This window comes from Pelmatolapia mariae, linkage group LG7 (genome assembly GCF_036321145.2).
Source record: "Pelmatolapia mariae isolate MD_Pm_ZW linkage group LG7, Pm_UMD_F_2, whole genome shotgun sequence".
NCBI lineage: Eukaryota > Metazoa > Chordata > Actinopteri > Cichliformes > Cichlidae > Pelmatolapia > Pelmatolapia mariae.
Genome location: NC_086233.1, coordinates 37,614,874 through 37,634,225, shown reverse-complemented (window position 1 = coordinate 37,634,225; position 19,352 = coordinate 37,614,874). Strand labels below are relative to the sequence as shown.

At 37.9% G+C, this 19,352-nt stretch overlaps 1 protein-coding gene across 5 annotated transcripts in view; it reads right to left on the bottom strand.

Annotated features, from left to right (window-relative positions):
- cadps2 (Ca++-dependent secretion activator 2) overlaps positions 1–19,352 on the bottom strand; it is a 142,545-nt gene that overhangs the window by 21,907 nt on the left and 101,286 nt on the right. For 4 of the 5 annotated variants that reach the window (XM_063480897.1, XM_063480900.1, XM_063480899.1 and 1 more), the window contains 4 exons: positions 18,252–18,408; positions 15,492–15,633; positions 9,453–9,608; positions 7,538–7,685 (listed from right to left, as the gene is read on the bottom strand). In XM_063480897.1, coding sequence (XP_063336967.1) covers positions 7,538–7,685; positions 9,453–9,608; positions 15,492–15,633; positions 18,252–18,408 — 603 coding nt within the window. Of the gene's footprint in view, positions 1–381; positions 397–7,537; positions 7,686–9,452; positions 9,609–15,491; positions 15,634–18,251; positions 18,409–19,352 lie in introns of all 5 variants that reach the window. The other variant, XM_063480896.1, reaches the window with a different exon arrangement.

The window sequence follows — 19,352 nt, the reverse complement described above, 5'->3', positions numbered from 1 at the left end:
TAATTCAGTTTTTATAATTAGCTGTTTTAGCCGAGTTTTATAAGTTAGCTAGAGTCAACTCAAACATCAGAAATATCAAATCTCCTGAGTATGAATATCACGTAATGGTAATGGTACTCTTTCCAGGTACTGCAAAGTTGCAGAACATATTTATTCACTGTGCTTCATATGCTTAGAGTTTGCAGATAGCAACATATCTATTAACTGACCATTAACCATCAACTGGACAAAATAAATGACTCAACTTTACAGAGTTCAAAGGAAGCTAAAATAAACTTCTGTTCATTCTTCATCATTTTATTGATGTTAATTTAGATTTCCTAACAAGGAAATGGGAAGGGCTGGGGAAAGGAAGGTTAATGAGGAGATGGAGGCACTTACCCACTGTCCGTCAATCTGATGTTCAAACAATGATGAGAAGGAAACATGGATATGAGGGATGGTGGAGAACATGAGACAGAAAAGAAAGAAAGGACAGTAAGCCAAGATTTTCTTATTTTTAGTTTTTAAATACATCAATTAATGACTTGGAATATTCAACTCATATCATATCAAACAGATGATCCATATGATGACACTGAAACTGCTTGTGGCCTTTTCATAACATAATTAACATAACAGCCAGAAAAGTAGGTGTAAATGAACTCCAGTCCCATCTTTTAATTCCCAAGTTGGAAATATGGCTTGAAAACTGTTTGCGTGCACTTTAAACCAAACACTCAAAATAATTAAGTAAATTAAGTTTTGTAAACTTTTTTTTTTTAAACAAACAGTCCTAACTTTAACAGTTTAAGTTCATCTAACATTTTCTTCCATTTGAATTAGTTCATCTTATTATTTTTGACCAACTTCAACAATTTTGCATATTAAGTACCTACTACTTAAATATTACATTTAATTTTACTTAGTCATTTCAATTATATGGCAGTCATGTTTGGTAGGTTTTGTTTCCTGGGGTCAATTTGACCCCCAACATAAAAGGTAACAGTCTTTTGTTTGATATAACAGCTGGACTGATTCAGATTCTGAGAAAAGACCATGGAGTAAAAGTAAGATGTGCTCATCTTTTATCAGTTGCTCACAGGTTCTTACCCTTCTTACAATGTCCACAAAGTTTAACATTTTTTTCTTGTTTTATTTTCTTTCTCTTTTTATGCTTTTATTACTTTTTGAAACATTACATTTTTTTCATTTTCCAAATTTTATTGTTATCTGGCAGGTAATGTCCTGTCAAATATAGAGGTCTGCCCACTCGTCTGCTTTTGCTTTTGAAACATGAGTGGGTGAGAAGACTCAGTGAAAGCCCAGAAACAACAATCATAAGATAGCTCTGCATTCATCACTGTTGACCACATTGTTTCTGTGACAGTAAGTATTCTAATTTTCTGTAGATTTCTGTTTTTCAATCCATTTTAGCGAGATGTCAGCGAGGCAGTTCTCACTCAGTGGCACCACAGCCACTTCACCATGTATCTGACTGAGTTCAGATACATTTGTGGTTTGTTCTCTAAACAACAACAACAAAAATACAGTTGTAACTAAAATAATAGAGCTTTCAAACATCCTACACACCAAAAGTTGTTGGGTGAGGCTTAAAGACATAAAGGTATTATGACAATTTGCAGAATCGTCTTTCTCTCGTTCATTCATAACGAGCCTGATGAGCCAGATCTGAGATGGTGCAACGCTGTCATCATTGAAAGTAACTTTGTGGAGGTTTCCCAAGAACTGCTGATGAACTTCTTCAGCAATCTCGGTCCTTTAAGATATAACTAATTTTCATTTCTATTCTATAGTTTACTTTGAAGCAATTATTTCATCTTCAAAGTTCTGTTGTCCAACAATATTGACACATTTTATTATGACACTCAATAAAATATCTCAAGTAAGTAATTTTGAGAATTTGCAACAATCCTGAGCCACAAAACTCAACATTACCATGGTATTCAGTTTCCTTCAGTCATATTTGCAACCACTCAACGACACAAGTAAAACATGTAAAACCAGTAAGCTGTAGAAAAGTTTTAAAGAACTGCTTCCTCTTAAAAACTTCTGAGAATGTTCTATTTCTTCATCAAGGTTATTTAGTTTTTAGGCAGACTTCAAAATCCTGATAAAACTGACTGAAACATCTGATGTCAAACTGACATTTGCTGTGTTTGGAAACCCAGGATTCAGGGACAATATATAATCAATTTGTCCCTCTCAAGGAACAGAAAATGGTCAGTTAACTTTTTTCACTGAGGTCTCCATTCAATAAATTAAAAGTCTAATATATTGCTAAATTAATAATAAAACTATTGGAGATGTAATTTTCAGTAGAAAATAACATACATTTTGAGAAAATCAGAACTCAGAATCGATGTTCTTTGTTTCACCACGTTTGGTTCTCTATTACTGTGACGGTCCGTCTGCACTCACTGGTCAACTAGCTCTTCTCTGTCTTTCCCACCTCTTATCTCTCTCTCTCCTCTGTCGTGTGTATTTGTGTATTCTGGTTTTGGTACAGAGGCAGGACTCTCCAGGGTATCTCGCCTTCTGTGTCCAGACACCTGGTTTAATCACGCACCTGTTCGTCTTGATGCATGCTCAATCATCCAGGTAAGTAAATCTCCAAAAGTTGATTCTGTTCATCTGGACGTAGCGTTTTGTGGGAGAAACGTTTCGTCACTCATCCAAGTGAAGTCCCAGCCCACTGAAGGAACAATGGGCTGGGAGGTCAGTTCCTCATGGCCATTGATCAGTGGGCTTTAGTCAGTGGTTGTTAATCAATGGTCATGAGAATTTGCATAATTAAGATTAAGGAACTGACCTCCCAGCCCATTGTTCCTTCAGTCATTATGCAAACGTACTGTTTATAAGATTGGGGAAACCTGCAGTCAGCCGAGACTGAAGAAGTCACTTGGACGAGTGACGAAACGTTTCTCCCACAAAACGCTACGTCCAGATGAACAGAATCAACTTTTGGAGAGACACGCTCCTGCTCCTGATGTCCTTTCTGTGGTCTCTTCTTAAGGGCGTGGCAGATTTTCAGTCTTACTTGGATTGTTGTCTTGCAACAGTCAGTGCAACCCAGCTCCAAGCCTCGAGTTAATGTTTCCACTAAACTGTGAAAGCGATACTTACCTGTATATTCCCTCTGCTCAGGTTTACCTGGAGAACCCCCTGTCATGGAGTGGTGAGAAGTCTTGGCCTGGATTTGCTTAAACTGAGGAAACTTGTTGAACTCCTCTGCGAGTTTGAGGATGCTGTCGGGGGATTTTGTAGATGGTGAGGGTATGGTTGTCTCTCCACACATGGCAAGGGTTGTTGTCAATGACCTCTATCCACCTCCTATGGTCCTCCTTGACCTCTTTGATGCCCGTCCCTTCAAGCTGGCTCTGGCAGTGTTGTCCAGAGAATTGTTCCTCAGCCTGAAGGCTGAGTTTCGAGTTTTGATCAGAGCCTATTCTTCACTTGTCATCCAAAGTTTTCGGTTAAGAAAAACCTGGATGGTTTTGGTCACTGAGTGAAGGTCTCCAGGTCCTGCTGTTCAAAGATGGACCAGTCCATCAGATCAAAACAATCCTGTAGCTGGAAAAGAGCATCATCTCGCCATTTAATGACCCAGGTACTCGGAGGGGTTTGTTTCCTAGAGGGGGTGTAAGAAGTGTAAGGAGGAGAGAGAGAGGTAGTCCGATCGCCCTAGGTGCGGGAGGGGTGTCACTCTGTAGGGCTGCTTGATGTTATTGTACACATCGGCACAGTGTCGTGTTGGTGGAATTTGGGGAGTACAGATTTCAAACGTGTATTGTTAAAGTTCCCAGCAACAATATGGATGCCCTCCGAGTGCTCACTTTGCTGTTTGTTGAGGATGAGTTGGAGATGGTTGAGTGCTGAGCAAATGGTAGCACTGGGGGGGATATAAACAATGGTAATTATGGCTAAGATTAGCTCACGAGGTAGATAAAAGGGCCTGCACTGAATAGACATGGCCTCTAAGTCTGGTGAGCAGTGACTGTCTATAATTCTAGTGCTACGGCACCAGTCCTGAAGGACATAAGCACAGAGCCCACTGCCCCGTCCCTTACAAGAGTCTTTGTAGATCGTAGATTTATTTGGGACTTCGATAATGTTGCCTTGCCTCTAATAAATCTCACCTCAGACAAGGTCTCGTTCCAGTGGAAACCCACAGCTCAGAAATCTTTAGACAGCCTAAGCAATGTTTTGCTGCAGCTCTTTGACAGCCCGATCTGTCAAAACAATTCATCTCAGAGGAAGAAACCATCTTGCCTCTGTCCTGTGTTATCAGTTCTCAGATCAGCTGAAACACTCAGTTTATTTAAATCCAGGTTGAAGACTCACCTGTTCTCAGCTGCATTTGAATAAAACACCAAATCCACACTGTTTTACTTTTAAGCTTAAATTTCAAAACTTAAATTTTAACTACTGATTTTATCTGCTGTTCCTTCCTTTTTTTCCCTTTCAATTTTAAATCATGCTTTTTATTTGGTTTTGTTTTTTAATGTCTCTGTAAAGCACTTTGAATCACCTTGTTGTTGAATTGTGCTATATAAATAAACTTGCCTTGCCTAGTATGAAACAATATCTATCTTATAACCTCTGTTCTGGTGGTCATCTTTGGCAAAAGTTCTCCACTGCATCGCTTCATCCACCTGAAGTTCACAGCTTCAATGTACGGAATATGCCTATAATTCCTCAATTCCTCTACCACCAAACTTTCATCATTCAAAGCGTCAATCGGTTATCCACCTCATCTCTGCCTTGCGGTCAAAGGTGAACTCTGTCCCCTCTGTGCAGCATCAACTTTGTCGCTGTTGCAGTTTGTGGAGGTTAACCCAGTCACCCTCCTGAGAACAAAGGAACAAAACAATCGTCTGACTGATCAACACTAGATCCCTGCGCCATCCAACCAATCATGTCAGAAGGCTTGGTTGCAGTGGCTGTAGCTCAGGAGGTAGAGCAGGTCATCTACTGATCGAAAGGTTGGTGGTTTGATCCCTGGCTCCCCCAGTCTGCATGCCAAATATCCTTGGGTAAGATACTAACCCCAAGTTGCTCTGAGTGCTTTAGTGAATGGGTAAATATGGCATATTGTGTAGTGTTCTAGGAGAGGAGAAAAGTGCTATATAATAATCAGTCCATTAACCATTTACTATTTGTCTGCAAAAAAATCCTGCTTCACACCAAGTCTAGGAAACTTTAAAGGGCTTTGAAATAGACACCCTGTCACTTTCCATTTGACACTGGCACGCAAGATGAAGGTACCCTCATGTGTCTCAGCTTACACCTTTCCTGGGACATTCAAAACTTTTCTAATCATTTTAAAAGTGTTACCAATAAATGCACTGTATTTTATCCCTTTGTGTGAGTCCAACCTGTCTCCCTTGATACTATACAAATACCTGATCAAATTTGTATGACCATATTTCTAGGATCATATTTGTATGTTTCCACTCTGCATTTAATCATTAGTTATTCTTAATCTCTGACTTTGTTCCACAGGGTGTCTTTTGTCTTGTCTTCCTCCCCTCATGCCTAACCGGGTGCAGCAGATGGCCGCCCCTCCCTGAGCCTGATACTGTCAGCAATTTCTTCCTATTAAAAGGGAGTTTTTCTTTTTCACACTCACCAAAGCGCTTGATCATAGGGGGTCATCTAATTGTTGTGGTTCTCTCTGTATTGTAGGGTTTTTACCTTACAATATTAATGCCCCTTGGGGCAACTGTTGTTATGATTTGACACTATATAAATAAGACTGAACTGAACAGAATTGAATTGAACTTGGATAAAGGAACTCTAATTGCCAACAGGAGACCAAGGCTGTTCATTTTCATGTTTTCGAAATGGATTGTTGGTGTGGAACATAGACAGTATAAAAAATGGACGTACCTACTGTGACCCACTGGTTTGTTAAGTCCTGTTTTGAAGCCTCAAGAAGAGTCTTTATGCTGTTGCTATCTTGGTGTTTTGTGAGTGGGGTTTGACTCTAGTTGTTCAACTACAAGCTCATTGGTTAATGGCTTGCTAATCACAACTCATTTACCAATGAGCAAATTCTAGAAAATCCTCCTTTTCTAAATTTAAAATGATTCAAATTTCCAGAAACAATAATGAAATGCCCCACATTCTTGCAAATTACTTGAACATGAAAACTTGAAAATATGAAACAGAGTAGCAGTAACAGTCTGAGTAAATGTTATTTACAGAGCTGGTATACAAAGGATGCAGACAGGAATTTATTGTGTGTCTGCTGGAAAAAAAATTACAGGAGATGTTTTTAAACAGCAGAGGGCTGGTGGAAGCTGAAGAATTGAGGAAGCTTAAGGTTAAGAGAACAGTGAGTCTAGCTTTCTGTCAAGATTGCCAACAGCCAAGGGTTTTGCTCTTCATGATGCCAAGGCCCCTGCCTCACACAGACTCCACAGTTATCCATTTAATAGCCTCTGACAGTTTCAAGTGAACATGAATACACCTGAACTTCCCTTTTGCTGGATGTTTGGTAGAAAACTTTAGTGGCTGATCTGACAATTTGACTCAACCTTTTCAGACTAAAGCCAGAAATAAAAGACTGCTAAGGTTTGTTAAAAGCTCACTCACTTTCACTCTGTGGGGAAAATTGATGGTGAGCTGTGAGATGGAAATGGAAAAATATTAAAAAAAAAAAAAAAGCCATCTAAAATAAGTGATTTAATCTGATATTCAAACCAGGACTAAATTTTCCACAGACATTTCTGATCACAATCAGTAAATTTCAGAGTGACTTCTGCAAGTGAGCAGGGACATGGTTAAATTGAGCATCTGAATTAACTCAATTAAATTATCCCACTTAGAACTGTTATAAAGGAAACTATCCACCAAGACCAAAACGACTTGTAGCAGACTGTAAATATGTTTATGTCTGAGGTAAAATTGGACATTATAACACATGAGTGGATTGGTGACTCACTTTTTTTTTTAGCTGACTTACTCGTGGCTATTAGAGAAACTTTACTGGCACGTTTACATTAGTTTTTAACGCTTGGTTTTGACCTGGCTAGGACACCGTTAGCTATCAAACATGTTTCCAGTTGGCTAGTCAGCCACCGAAACTCACCAGCTAGCCCAACAAAGTCACTAATTTAACATCACATTACACAGGATAAGATAATAAAGCCAACACGCATTCATTCTGAAACCATGACTTGGTTTCAAAATAAAATCAGCATGACTTGAATTGCAGCCACTACCAAAGTGATTTTTCTGTCACAGCAGGAAAAAACTTTTAACAATCCCATCATTATAATATGTAAGAAAACCTATTAAAGTGGCAGATTGTTGTTTATTTATTTATTGTTTTTGTTTTTAAAGAAAACCACAGGAGGACACAAAAAGAATGACATTAAAAAAATGCAAAATGTTCTTTTAGAGATTTTCTCATATTAACAATATATTCTTATATTATTAAGTGTAATGACAGTAATAACCCCTTTTGTCATTGGCTAATAACTTCAAATGTAAATTTGATCCAACAGAACTACAATTATAAATAGTTTACCTCCTGTTCGCTGTCCAGCACACAGAGTTTGGAGCATTGGTTTTTGGCATCAATCAGCACGTTGAACATGGTGCAAACTGACACTGGTAGAAGGGAGTCTGTTGACTTACACACTTTCTGCATTTTGGCATCAAATGCAGATTTTGTTCTACAGGACAAAACAGAGAAAAAAATGTTTAAACTGTGTTAGTCTTTTCCATTAAACAGTGACACATGTTTGTGGATGGTTACATTTAGGTAGTGTTTTTATAACTAAAACAATTTAGCCGTTTTATGATCGACTGAAGTAAAGCACTTTTCAAAAGAAAAGCTTTTATATTTCCAGGTAATAAATTATTTTGCTAAGGTTAGATACATTTAATGCTTTGTTCTATCTTTTTAAATAATCCGATGAACACAGAAGGTAGTACTTGAAATTTAGGCCTCATTCACAATTCAATTCAATACAATTCAATTCAGTTCAATTTTATTTATACAGCGCAAAATCACAACAACAGTTGCCTCAAGGTGCTTTATATTGTAAAATAAAGACCCTACAATAATACAGAGAAAACCCCAACAATCATGACCCCCTATGAGCAAGCACTTGGCAACAGTGGAAAAGAAAAACTCCCTTTTAACAGGAAGGAATTAGATAGATATGATTCAAACCACATAAAAAGATCATTTATAACCTTCACTAACTTGGTTTCTGTATTCTGATGAGTTGTGAAACCTGACTGAAACTCTTCAAATAAGCCATTCCTCTGCAGATGTTCAGTAACCATTTTACAACTAATCTTTCAAAAATTTCAAAAAAAAAAAAAAGAAAAAAAAAAGGCTGGTGATTGGCCTTTAATAAGCTAAGACAGCTGGGTCAACTGATGGATTTTTTAGTAATGGTTTAATTATTGCCAGCTTGAAGACCTGTCGTACACAGCCCATTAAGAGATAATGGTTGATGATAAATACGATTGAGGCATTAATTAATGGCAGTCAAACCACTATATACTGACAACATATGAAACATTTATTTTACATTTATGCAAGAGATGGCCCAGGGTAGAAGTGAAACCAGGATTGTGCAGTAGCCTCTCGCCATATTGCTCACTTGCTTAGAGCCCAGTGAGTTACAATATATAAGTATTGAAAAAAAAAATATCACTGCCAACAGTCGAGTTATGTGCAGGGAAAAATAAGACAAAATGACAGAAAAAACAAAATGTAAATCAAACTTCTTCTTTTTTTAATTGCATGGTTCATTTCCCTTTAAAGATCATAAATTTCACTTTTGTGAAGTAGTTGAACTTTTTTGTAAAGTGATGGATGTAGCCATCATGAGCTTTCTTTTTTGAAGTTCCATCAAATTCCCCATCTTTTTCCACTGAGAATAACACATCTGTTTGTGACTTCATGTTGTCTGACAACATCCTCCTAAATTAAATCTGATCTTTGATATCTGATATTATGTTTTCCATATACATTATATTACCAAAAGTATTCAGTCACCCATCTAAATCATTGAATTCAGGTGTGCCAATCACTTCCATGGTCATAGGTGTATAAAATTAAGCACCTAGACATTCAGACTGTCTCTACAAAAAATTGTGAAAGAATGGGTTGCTTTCAGGAGCCATTCCTGTTGATGGTCAAGTACCTCACAAATGTACTTCTGGAAGAATGGTCAAAAATTCCCATAAACATACTGTTAAACCTTGTGGGAAGTCTTCCTAGAAGAGTTGAAGTTGTTATAACTGCAAAGGGTGGGCCAACGTCATATTAAACCTTATGAATTAGGATGTCACTCAAAATCATATGCATATGAAGGCAGATGAGTGAATATTCTGGTAATATAGTTTATGTCTAAGCAGGTCTTATCATGCATCATGTTTATCTATTTCCTATGAAATAATAAAAGGTGTTTGTGCAGTCTGACCTTTTGACGCAGGCCTCCATCATGTCACTGGCCATCAGTTTGAGTCTTTGCTCCAGATGCTTTGCAAACTCTGGTTCTGGCCAGTGAAGGTCCATCACAAACATTTGTAGAGTGTTCAGCTTCCAGAACAAATCCTCTGAGGTGGCTGAACCATTGCTGCATGTAAGATTGAGGGGGGTTAATAACTGAAATGGACTCCAACGACAATGAATACAAGCTCTAACAAGCTTGTAAGTTTTCCACTGGCCCAACAGGTTCTTTTATAATTCACTTTTGTTTTAACAACTCTGTAGTACTGTATTTAGAAAAAGGTGTATGAAGTGCAGGAGATTAAGAACAGAGCATGAAGTGGATATCTCAGTGACCTCAGTGGATAGTCTGAAAGCCAACTTAACAACGATTACTGGAATAAATTATTTTCAGCATAATGTACCAGATAAACAACTTTAATGAAACACATGTTTTACATCCGCAAACTTAATTTCAGTGATCCACATTTCCTGTTGATGGTCATTCTTAACTTGACTGTATTTTTATTTTATCATTACTTTTAAAGAAATGTTATTGTACTCATAACGTACTAATAGTTATTTACATGCTGAAGAACAACACTTTATTTGTAAATGAGTCTAGCAGAGTAAACTGTGCTTTCTAGACACTTTTAAGACTCAGTGTTTACATATCTTTGTTTTTTTCGTTCTCTCACTCGCTCTTTTTTCTCTAGAGCCTGAATTATTATTTGAGAGGAAACACATATACTGGCTAAATAGCGGTAACTGATTAAATATTTAAATCTAACCAAAAATCAAAGTACAACTTTCTTGGATGGCCTGGTATAGTTAACTGCTTAAAAAGTTATTTTTATTTGTCAGGTAATTTCATAAGAATTACCTAAGCCTGCAGTTCCCCATTGCATCTAGTGTGTGTGTGTGTGTCCTTATATCTATGGACTCAAATCAGGGTCACAAAGAATCTCCAGCACCAAAGTCAATCCTCAGAGGGAATGGTAGAACTAACCACAAGTCTCAGCTGCCAGACCTCTTTTAAAAAAGCAAAGATGCACATCTGGGATCATTACATCAAAGCAAGCAGATATAGTTGCCAAAAAACCTTAAGTACAGAAAAGGAATGACCCCTACTTACAGCTCCTGCAGCAACATCAAAACATACACAACACAGTGCTAGAACAGACAAATGTGTGGTACAGACCACTAGTGGATGAAGTCCTTACACTTTGGGTGATTTCCATAACTCTTAAAACGGAGACCCTTAGCTATCTAATCTGACCTTGAAACAGATAAGCATGCAGCTACCTTAATACTTACTTAATACTTAATACTATAGGACAAGTGGACAAAACAAGGTCCATAAAGACACAGGTAAGTGAGTTTGATGTAGAAAAATCTGACTGGCTTGGCTTTAACCTGAAAGAACACCTTTGGGATGAATTAGAATGTTGACTGTGAGCCGGCCCAAAAATGTGCTACTGGAAGAATGCTCAAAAATTCCCATAAACACTCTCCTAAACCCTGTGGATGGCCTCCCCAGAAGAGTTTAAGCCATTATAACTGCAAAGGGTGGGCCGACATCATATTAAACCCTGTGGAATAATACTTTTGTTAATACAGTGGTCCCTCTCTATAACGCGGTTCACCTTTCACGGTCTCGCTGTTTCACTTATTTTTTTTGTGCAATTTTGCATGCTTTTCTTTTCTTTACAGCACATTGTGTTCTGCATCCTGATTGGCTGTAGACTATTGTCAGTCAATCTTGTGACGTGTCTCCTGTACAGTACAGAATGCGTTCAGCTTGTACATATTTACATAAATCTTCGATCGCTAGCAGTGTGACTCTGAAGTGCTGTACTGTATGTTTGTAAGTTTTCTCCCCAACAAACACAACAATGTCGACGAAACGTTTTGCACCGTCAAAGGCACCTTTGCACCTTCAAAGTATAATAGAATGAAACCCTTTGGTTTCATTCTATTATACTGGACTTCTTTTTCTACGAAGGTTTGAACTTTGAGAGTGTTTAAACAGGAGAGAAAAGTGTGAAAATGTTCATGCCTGTCTGAGAAAAGTGTATAAAGTGTGTAGTGTGGGGTTTAATAGCTTTAAAACATCTATAATAATTGTAAAAAATAAAGTTGGCTACTTCGCAGATTTCACCTATTGCGGGTTATTTTTAGAACGCAACTCCCACGATAAACAAGGGACCACTGTATATCATATAATATATGATATCATGTATGCATATCTCATGTAACATGCATCATAAGAGCTTAGCATCTCTGGGTATTCTGCATCTGTTGTGGTTCTTTAATAGGTTCTGCTAGTTTGTGTGTTGATCTGTTCAGTTTCAACACACTGCCAGGCTGAAACAGAGACAGGCGGACACTTCCCGACATTCTCCCCTGTGCACAGGTTGCACAGCAACACATGGTAAATGCTTACTGACATGGAAGTGTTCAGTGCCCAGCTAGAATGACTGGAGTGGGGAGGATGGAGGAGCAGAGGGAACAAAGGTGATGGGGGTTAAAACGACCACCTCTCACAACCTCACTTTTCTCACTTCGCCTTTAAAAGACTGTTACCTTAACAAGTGGCACACAGGAATACATGCTTTGGGCCGAGTCCGTAGTGCAATTAAATGCTCAGTGGTTATCCCCCTCATGTCTAATTAGTGGTGCTCGTCTCTGACTGTGCTCTGCCATACTCCCTGGGGAACAGAACAATCCCACTCACCAGTCTGTGCTCATTAATGAAGTGCCAGCTTTTTAGTTTCTCTTTTTTTATGGATAGGGGAGGGCCAAGTAAAGTGAGCTAGAGGAAAATTGTGGTCTATGTTGTGGGAAAGACTGGGGGAGTCAGAATGAGGAGCCTTTTTAAGAAACACACCCTCAACCAGTATTTTGAGACCCCCCCCCCACCATGCAATATGTCCACCAGTAATGTCAACTCTAATGCAGACTCTACAGACAGACACACACAAATACTTTACAATAATTAAAGAAAACTAGACTAGACATGCAATTTCACAGATGAAGGTGAACCTACAGTACAACTACAGTCTTAATTCATAATTTTCTAATGCTGAAGCTTAAACATCATCTTATGTATAACAAAACAGTCAAACACATTCAGTCCATAATATACATAAAAGAAAGAGAAGGTAGTATCTGCAATTAAGGTGAACATTTGCCTCTTTTATTCAATTAAACCACTATTTCCAGGCCACATTTGAAGGGAAATTTGTTTATTTTAAAAAGAATCATTGTCAATAACGGATTTTTATCTGGAGGTAAATTAGATAAAATAATGGACAAATCATTCACTTCTATTTAGGGATTATAAGTTGCACTTCATTGTTTTTCTAAGCTTAGCAGCTGCATCACTGTTCAAATCATAAATGATGGACATAATCACCATGAGTTTTTCAGATGAAATCAATTATTTGTAGTCCCCCTCTTTTTAAGTCAGGCATGTAGTGCATATATAATGCAAGTCATGGCTTGATTTTTTTTTTGCAGTGAATGGGCAAAGGTTATAGAGACAGCTACTTTAAAGATAGTCCTCATATTCTGTATGTTGAAAAAATTTAAAGTATATTTCTAATAAAATGCCAACTGGAGAACAAATTTAATCCAAACTGTAAAATCAGGACAATCATGTTGATTTTCTGCATATTTTGCCACATAATCACTATTAAAAACATTTTTTGAGGTAAAGAGGAGCATACAGGTTTTCTCACATAATCTTTTTTCTTAATCTACATCACGTAGATTCATTCCTTGCAGGCTGCAGCAGAAAATTGAAGGTTTGTGTTGTTATTACACTGATATTTAAAACACTGAGGCATGCACAGTGCAAAGCATAAAGACTCGACACACATGAGGGACCTTTAGCTATATCACTGTCATCTCTCTGAGGGACAGAGTTTTATCTGAAACCACAAACCTCACACTCATGCTGAGCCCAGCCCATTCAGACAAGAAAGAAAAGTACATACTTCTAAAGTTCACTCTCTGAGACGAGGAGTAAATGGCAAAGTTTTTGTGTCTTTGAGGAGAAAGAACACCTGTGTGTCTTGTCACATGGCTACTCTCTGTTGGTCACTGGACAGAATGTAGGTTTGGGACGCTGCAGTTGCTCCACTTTTCTGGTCACAGTCTACAGTCAGCCTTCAATTGCTTTAGCGTAATGATGTCAGGCTCCAACATGAGCATGTTACTATTAGCTTTCAGCTTGTTATCAAAATATTGCTAAAAACAAAAAAGAACGTTAAGCGACTTTCTAATTTTTAAAACCTTTAAAACACAGCTTTCTGACACAAACGATAAAATAAACCATCAGCTATCTTGGTGTGTTAAATTAAAATTAGACAGTGGAGCATTTAACACGGACCTTCTGTACCATCTCCATTCAGAATATACTAGCATGTTGATTGGCTGTGTTAAACAGCAGCACTATTACATGCTAGCATTCAGCAAAGCAATAGACAAAGCAGACAGCTCACAATTCAAGTCCTGTGACAGAATGTCGACCTGTCCATGGAGTACACCCCACGGCTTTTAAGCGGAAGAGAATGGATGGATAGCAAGTTTTGGATAATTCAGAACTTATGCACACCACTAGTCCAGAGCCTCTGAGATCCCCGTCCACCCATCATACATATGTGTTGCCATACAGCGGCCCCAACCAGGCAGTTGCAAAGAAGACTGGTATCTGCGGAAGCTTAAGGGGGAAGGCTGGCTACTTTACGCAGAGGAAAGCTGGCTAGATTGTCTGTTAACGATCTGCCAGGTCAGAGTAAGTGCAAGGTTCATCAATGGCAACAAAAGAAAATGTCAAAAGGATATAATAGATGAAGAGAGAAAGAAGAAACACTGAGTGTAAAAGTAGGCGTCCTTTTCCGCAGCACAAATACAAAGGAAAAGCTACCAGAATAGCAGCTACTTGTTTTTTCTGCAACATCTGATGAAATCAAAGAACAATAAAGAGGAGTCACTGCTCACTTCTATTCATGCCATTTTCTTTCACTACAGATGCTTTTTGTCAAAGAGGGCAGTGTGTCCTTGCTGTTTGTGTTCACTTCCATCCTAGCTTATTATTTAGTTTCGATGATGACACATCAACAATCATTATTGCTGATAGCAAACAAGTAAAATGACAATACTTCTTCTTTGATAGGAAAACTGAAGAAAAAAATATCATATAGAGCAAAAGCAGAACTCAGATAAAGATCATTCGTCCATGTTTTCATGGACGGATGAATGGGAGGCTTCTGTTCAAGCTGTTTTCTTTGCCACAGTTCCTCCCAGGCAAATTTACGTGTACTCACTCCTTTGCTTTTACTTTAAATGCCATTCTAAAGCTTTTAAATTTGCTATGATTAAAGTGTAAACTGTTTAACAATAATTCAAAGAAGTAATCACAGTATGGAGGAACCATCTCATGTTTATACTCTTTATATATAATGGCTAATATAATATGAATTTCACAAACTAGGTATACAGAAAGGAATTTGTAGATCACCGGACTTGAGAATCATGAATCCACAGAGAAATAACAGCCTAGAATTTAAATATGAAGTCGATGCTAAATGCACATTTAGAAGTCCATGTCTCAAAAGTAAAATCCAAATTTCTGGTTGAAAAAAACCCACTTTTAGTTTTAAACATTGTAAAAAAGTTGCCTATCAACAGGTTTTTGGATCTGCACAAATACTCCAACACCACTGTTTGCAGAAGGTTAGAGGTTCAAGAGAACATTTGCAAGACTGAATGCATGTCACCTTTAAAACACTGTAAAGAACAAAACACATTTGTAGCAAAGAAGCAAAATTTCATGAACACCTGACGAGACAAAGGGCATGTTAATGTATTAGTGAAATATTAAAGATATTTGTTGTTTGTTTGATATTTTCACTTTTCATGTAAAAAGCTCAGTAGGAATATAAACTTTTGCATAATAAAGAAGGAACTCAAGGAGTGTTTTATGCTTATAAGCATAGTGACTGATTACTTGGGTGAGCCTTACTTGACAGGCTGCCAGGTTTCCTTCTGGAAGCTGCGGTGGATTGATTGAGCAATGGCCAACTCCATTAGATCAATGTATCGTACCACCAGTGGGATGTACAGGTCTTGGAGGTGTTTGTGGAACATCCCATTGCACAAGTGAGCTGTTTGGGGGGGATGAGAAAAATGTTATAACTATGTGGACTTTCTGTTCACATTAACAGTCATTAGATGGATTGAGCCTGAAAAGTCTGATTTCAAACTTCAAAATAGTTTTTAACTTTTTAGCAGGTTTCCAGTCCTCACAACTGAAAATGTGGTCTTCTGGATTAAAGTGAGGAATAAGACCAAACAGAAATGATTAAAGCTTATTCAATAGTCAAATACAAGTTTTCTGGGATAAAAACAAACAAATAAACATTAAAAAAATCCACAAAAATTTAAGCTAAGACTGAGTATTTATTTTGTTTATGGTTGAGATTATTACTTCAGATATAAGAAACGTGATGGATTTTACTTCTGATATTGTTCTCTCTCACACACAGTATGCTACTATTTTTCATTCTTGCCCTTTATTAACTTCACTTAAATTTCAGTGTAAGCTTTAGCGACACCTAAATTACTACTTGTTTAAAAGTGTAGAACTTATTACCCAACCATTGTAATATGACAAATGGAGTCCATTCATGCATTGCTTTTCTGGTGTTACAGCAGCCACATCCAGTCTTCATATGGAGACTGGGAGAGTTGTTGGCATATTATATCCTAAATATTATTATATCCTCATAAAATATCCAATATATTTTAGCCATATGTTGGCTAAAATATATTGGATATTTTAGCCAACAGTGTGGCTCCAACTTTACGTTAAGAGTTTTTGTTTTCTAATGTGACATTTCCTAATTGGACAAGCTGATACAGACCTTTTACCCAAATTAATATCTATTTCATAAATTCTAAAAGTTTAAATTAAAAAGCTTCACTAAATTCGAATTTATACTCTAGAAGGTCTACACGTCTTTTATCAAATGTCACTGTGTCCACAGGTGTTCCTATTATCACTCCATTATCCCCCATTCAAACTGTAATGGTGGGTTTTGGAAAGACAGATAAATCCCTGCAGACAGTCCACAGTCCACAGTGAGGAGAGACAAAGATAAAGTGTTGGTGAGAAGCAAGCAAGCTGGTCTCCCAGGACTTCATTAGTTTTAATTCCTCTCACTCTGCTCCATCATGATGAACACTAGCCTTTTTGCCCTCTAGAGAGTAAAATCCACCTCCCTCACGAAAGCTTGTCACATATGACAATCAAGTGAGCATTTAAATAATCTGCAGCCGAGAGATAATACACACGCTGAAGAAAATACTTAGAAATCAGCCGACCAGTGAGTATTGCAGAGGATTTGTTGTCCAAAAAAACAATGGTGTGAATGATTAAAAACAACGACTGTACATATTATACTTTTGTGAAGCTTTGAGAAAGCGATTCATAAATAAACGCTCTTGTCCATCAAATCTTTTTTTCCCCTTTTGTTTGTGAGCTGCAGCGTTTTCAGTGATTGGGACTAAAACTAATCAAACCAATCCCTTACCTCTCACTTCAAGCATAATTATCAGAAGGAAGACCTCATTTGTGCAAACAGTGAAAACTATGATTTCGCTCATACTCTGTTTCATCTTTTTCTATTGCCTCGTTACACTCCAAATCAAGTTGGCTAATGTTGTGACACTTGGAATAATTATGGTACAAACAGAAGATGGTAATTAGAAAGAATGCAAGATATGAGCCACAGAAAAGAGATTTGTGGTTTCTATGCATAATGAAACACTGAGTTTTTATTCTCAACACCGCCCTTGGGCTGTCGGTCTATCTGCCTGCCTGTCTGTTACTGTATTTGAGGTATTTTGGCATCCACCATGTTAAATATTGCATCTTGCCAAATCTCTGCTGGCTTGAAGACAAAGCCCCACAGCTGAGGGAGGGTTTGAAAGGAGAAACACAATGAGCCAATTAGATTTTTTTCTCCAGCAGTCAAATGAAATATTTACAGTGAAATAAAGTTTATCAAGGAAGAAAATTCAATATTTACAGTGAAGTGCAGTTCATTGCGGTAGAAAATGTTAACAAAATCTCAGGAATAAAAGTGTGACATTTATGTTTGTCATAATTTGAATTCTCCAGGTTCCCTTTCTAGGGAGTTTTCTTTTTCCATTGTTGGGACTTTGACATGAAACCTACATTCACAGAACTTGGGTATTAACAAGCTGCCCATTAGCTGCAACTTATTCTTTAGGAATCTTGACAAAGCAAAAAAATTAGAAAGTATTATTAAACTGGATCTGTTCCTCTCATGTCTTGTTCCACTTGTTTGCTCTTAGACGCTGCTAGAGTAGCTTTGCACCAGTCACAGTGCAAAACAACCCTTATTTAACATGCAGAACTAAGTTTGTTGTGATGAGGGAACTAAGTGCCAATATGAAAACAGCAAATGAAGTATAACAGAGAAGCATCATGCTTTGTTGGTTGCTTTAGAAAAATTTACCAATGATTACTAGGTGCTGCTCACACATTCTATCTGCCACTACCCCAACTTTTGGAACTTGTTGAAATGTGGGCTGGTTCCCTTAGTGCACCAAGGCAGAACAGGTCTGGCAGCAGCACTGCTTGGTGGAAAACAGGCATTTGACATCATTTCCTTTAATGAGCTTTAGCAATCAGCTCAAAGCAGTCCTGAGCTTTAGAGAAGGCTTTAAAAATGTGTTCAGAAAAACCAAGACCTACGGTCTGTTCGTAGAAAATTGTTGAAGAGCTGAAATAGTGGGAAGGTATTCCAGGAATCGATCGACTGGACCTGAAGAGCTGCCTCCATGTCTGCTCTGTACAGAGACAGAAACTTCTCAGCATGTTCAGCCATCAACTCTGGCCAACATGAAAAAGCCTGGAACAGATGCAGATGAAACAAAATTATATCAGAAAAACAGATAATGCAATCACAGAGTGTTCTTTTGGTTTTAATACATGGATTTCTGCTAATTTTAGATCAGTTCTTTGTGTGTCTCTACTCATTCCTAGTAGTACAATAGTGAACCCTGTGACTAGTATTACTAGTGTTACTAGTATCTCCCATTTTGACCTTGGGACTTCCAGGCCAAATTCGGCACAGATGTTTCTGTATACTATGCCGGCCACTTGGTTATGGCGTTCCATGTATGCTGGAGCAAGCAGTCGGTTGTGGTCATCTTCCTGATGTACTCGTAGATATTTGTTGTCTCATCCTGGACTGTGATACTATAACTCAATAGTGTCGGGCCTCCTTCCACTTAGTGTACAGTCTCAGGATACTTGGTGGTTGCAGCTTTCATAGCAGCCTCTTCGTGGTTCCATCCAACTACACTTCTCCAATCCAAATGACATTCTAATGTTGTTGCTGTGCCTGGTGTTGTGAATCAGTGAATCGATGTCTCATTCAGTTTTAGCATACAGCTTAATGTCATTCCTGTAGAGGAAGTGGCTGACAATTGCTGCATTCCTTAGTCTCTCTCCAGAAGAGCGCAGTCCTAGGAACAGCAAAGATACTGTGCAACACCCTCTACATCCCAGGACTCTGGTAGAAGACCCGAGCTTGAAAGATAGAGACCACCCGCAGGGCAAGGGGGGAATTTATTTTATTTTAAAATATCGTTTGTTTATCATGAATTTGTCCACTGGATAAGAACTTCGGTGTGGCTTTCTTTAAATGATTGTTGTTGTTGTTGTCGTTGTTGTTTTTTTAAATGCAGAATATTTACAATGCAGTGAAAAGGAGTTGCACAAGAGGATAATATTGAGTGGGAGATCAGCCAGTCAATTATCATTTATATTTTATAAACCTTTTTGACTGTA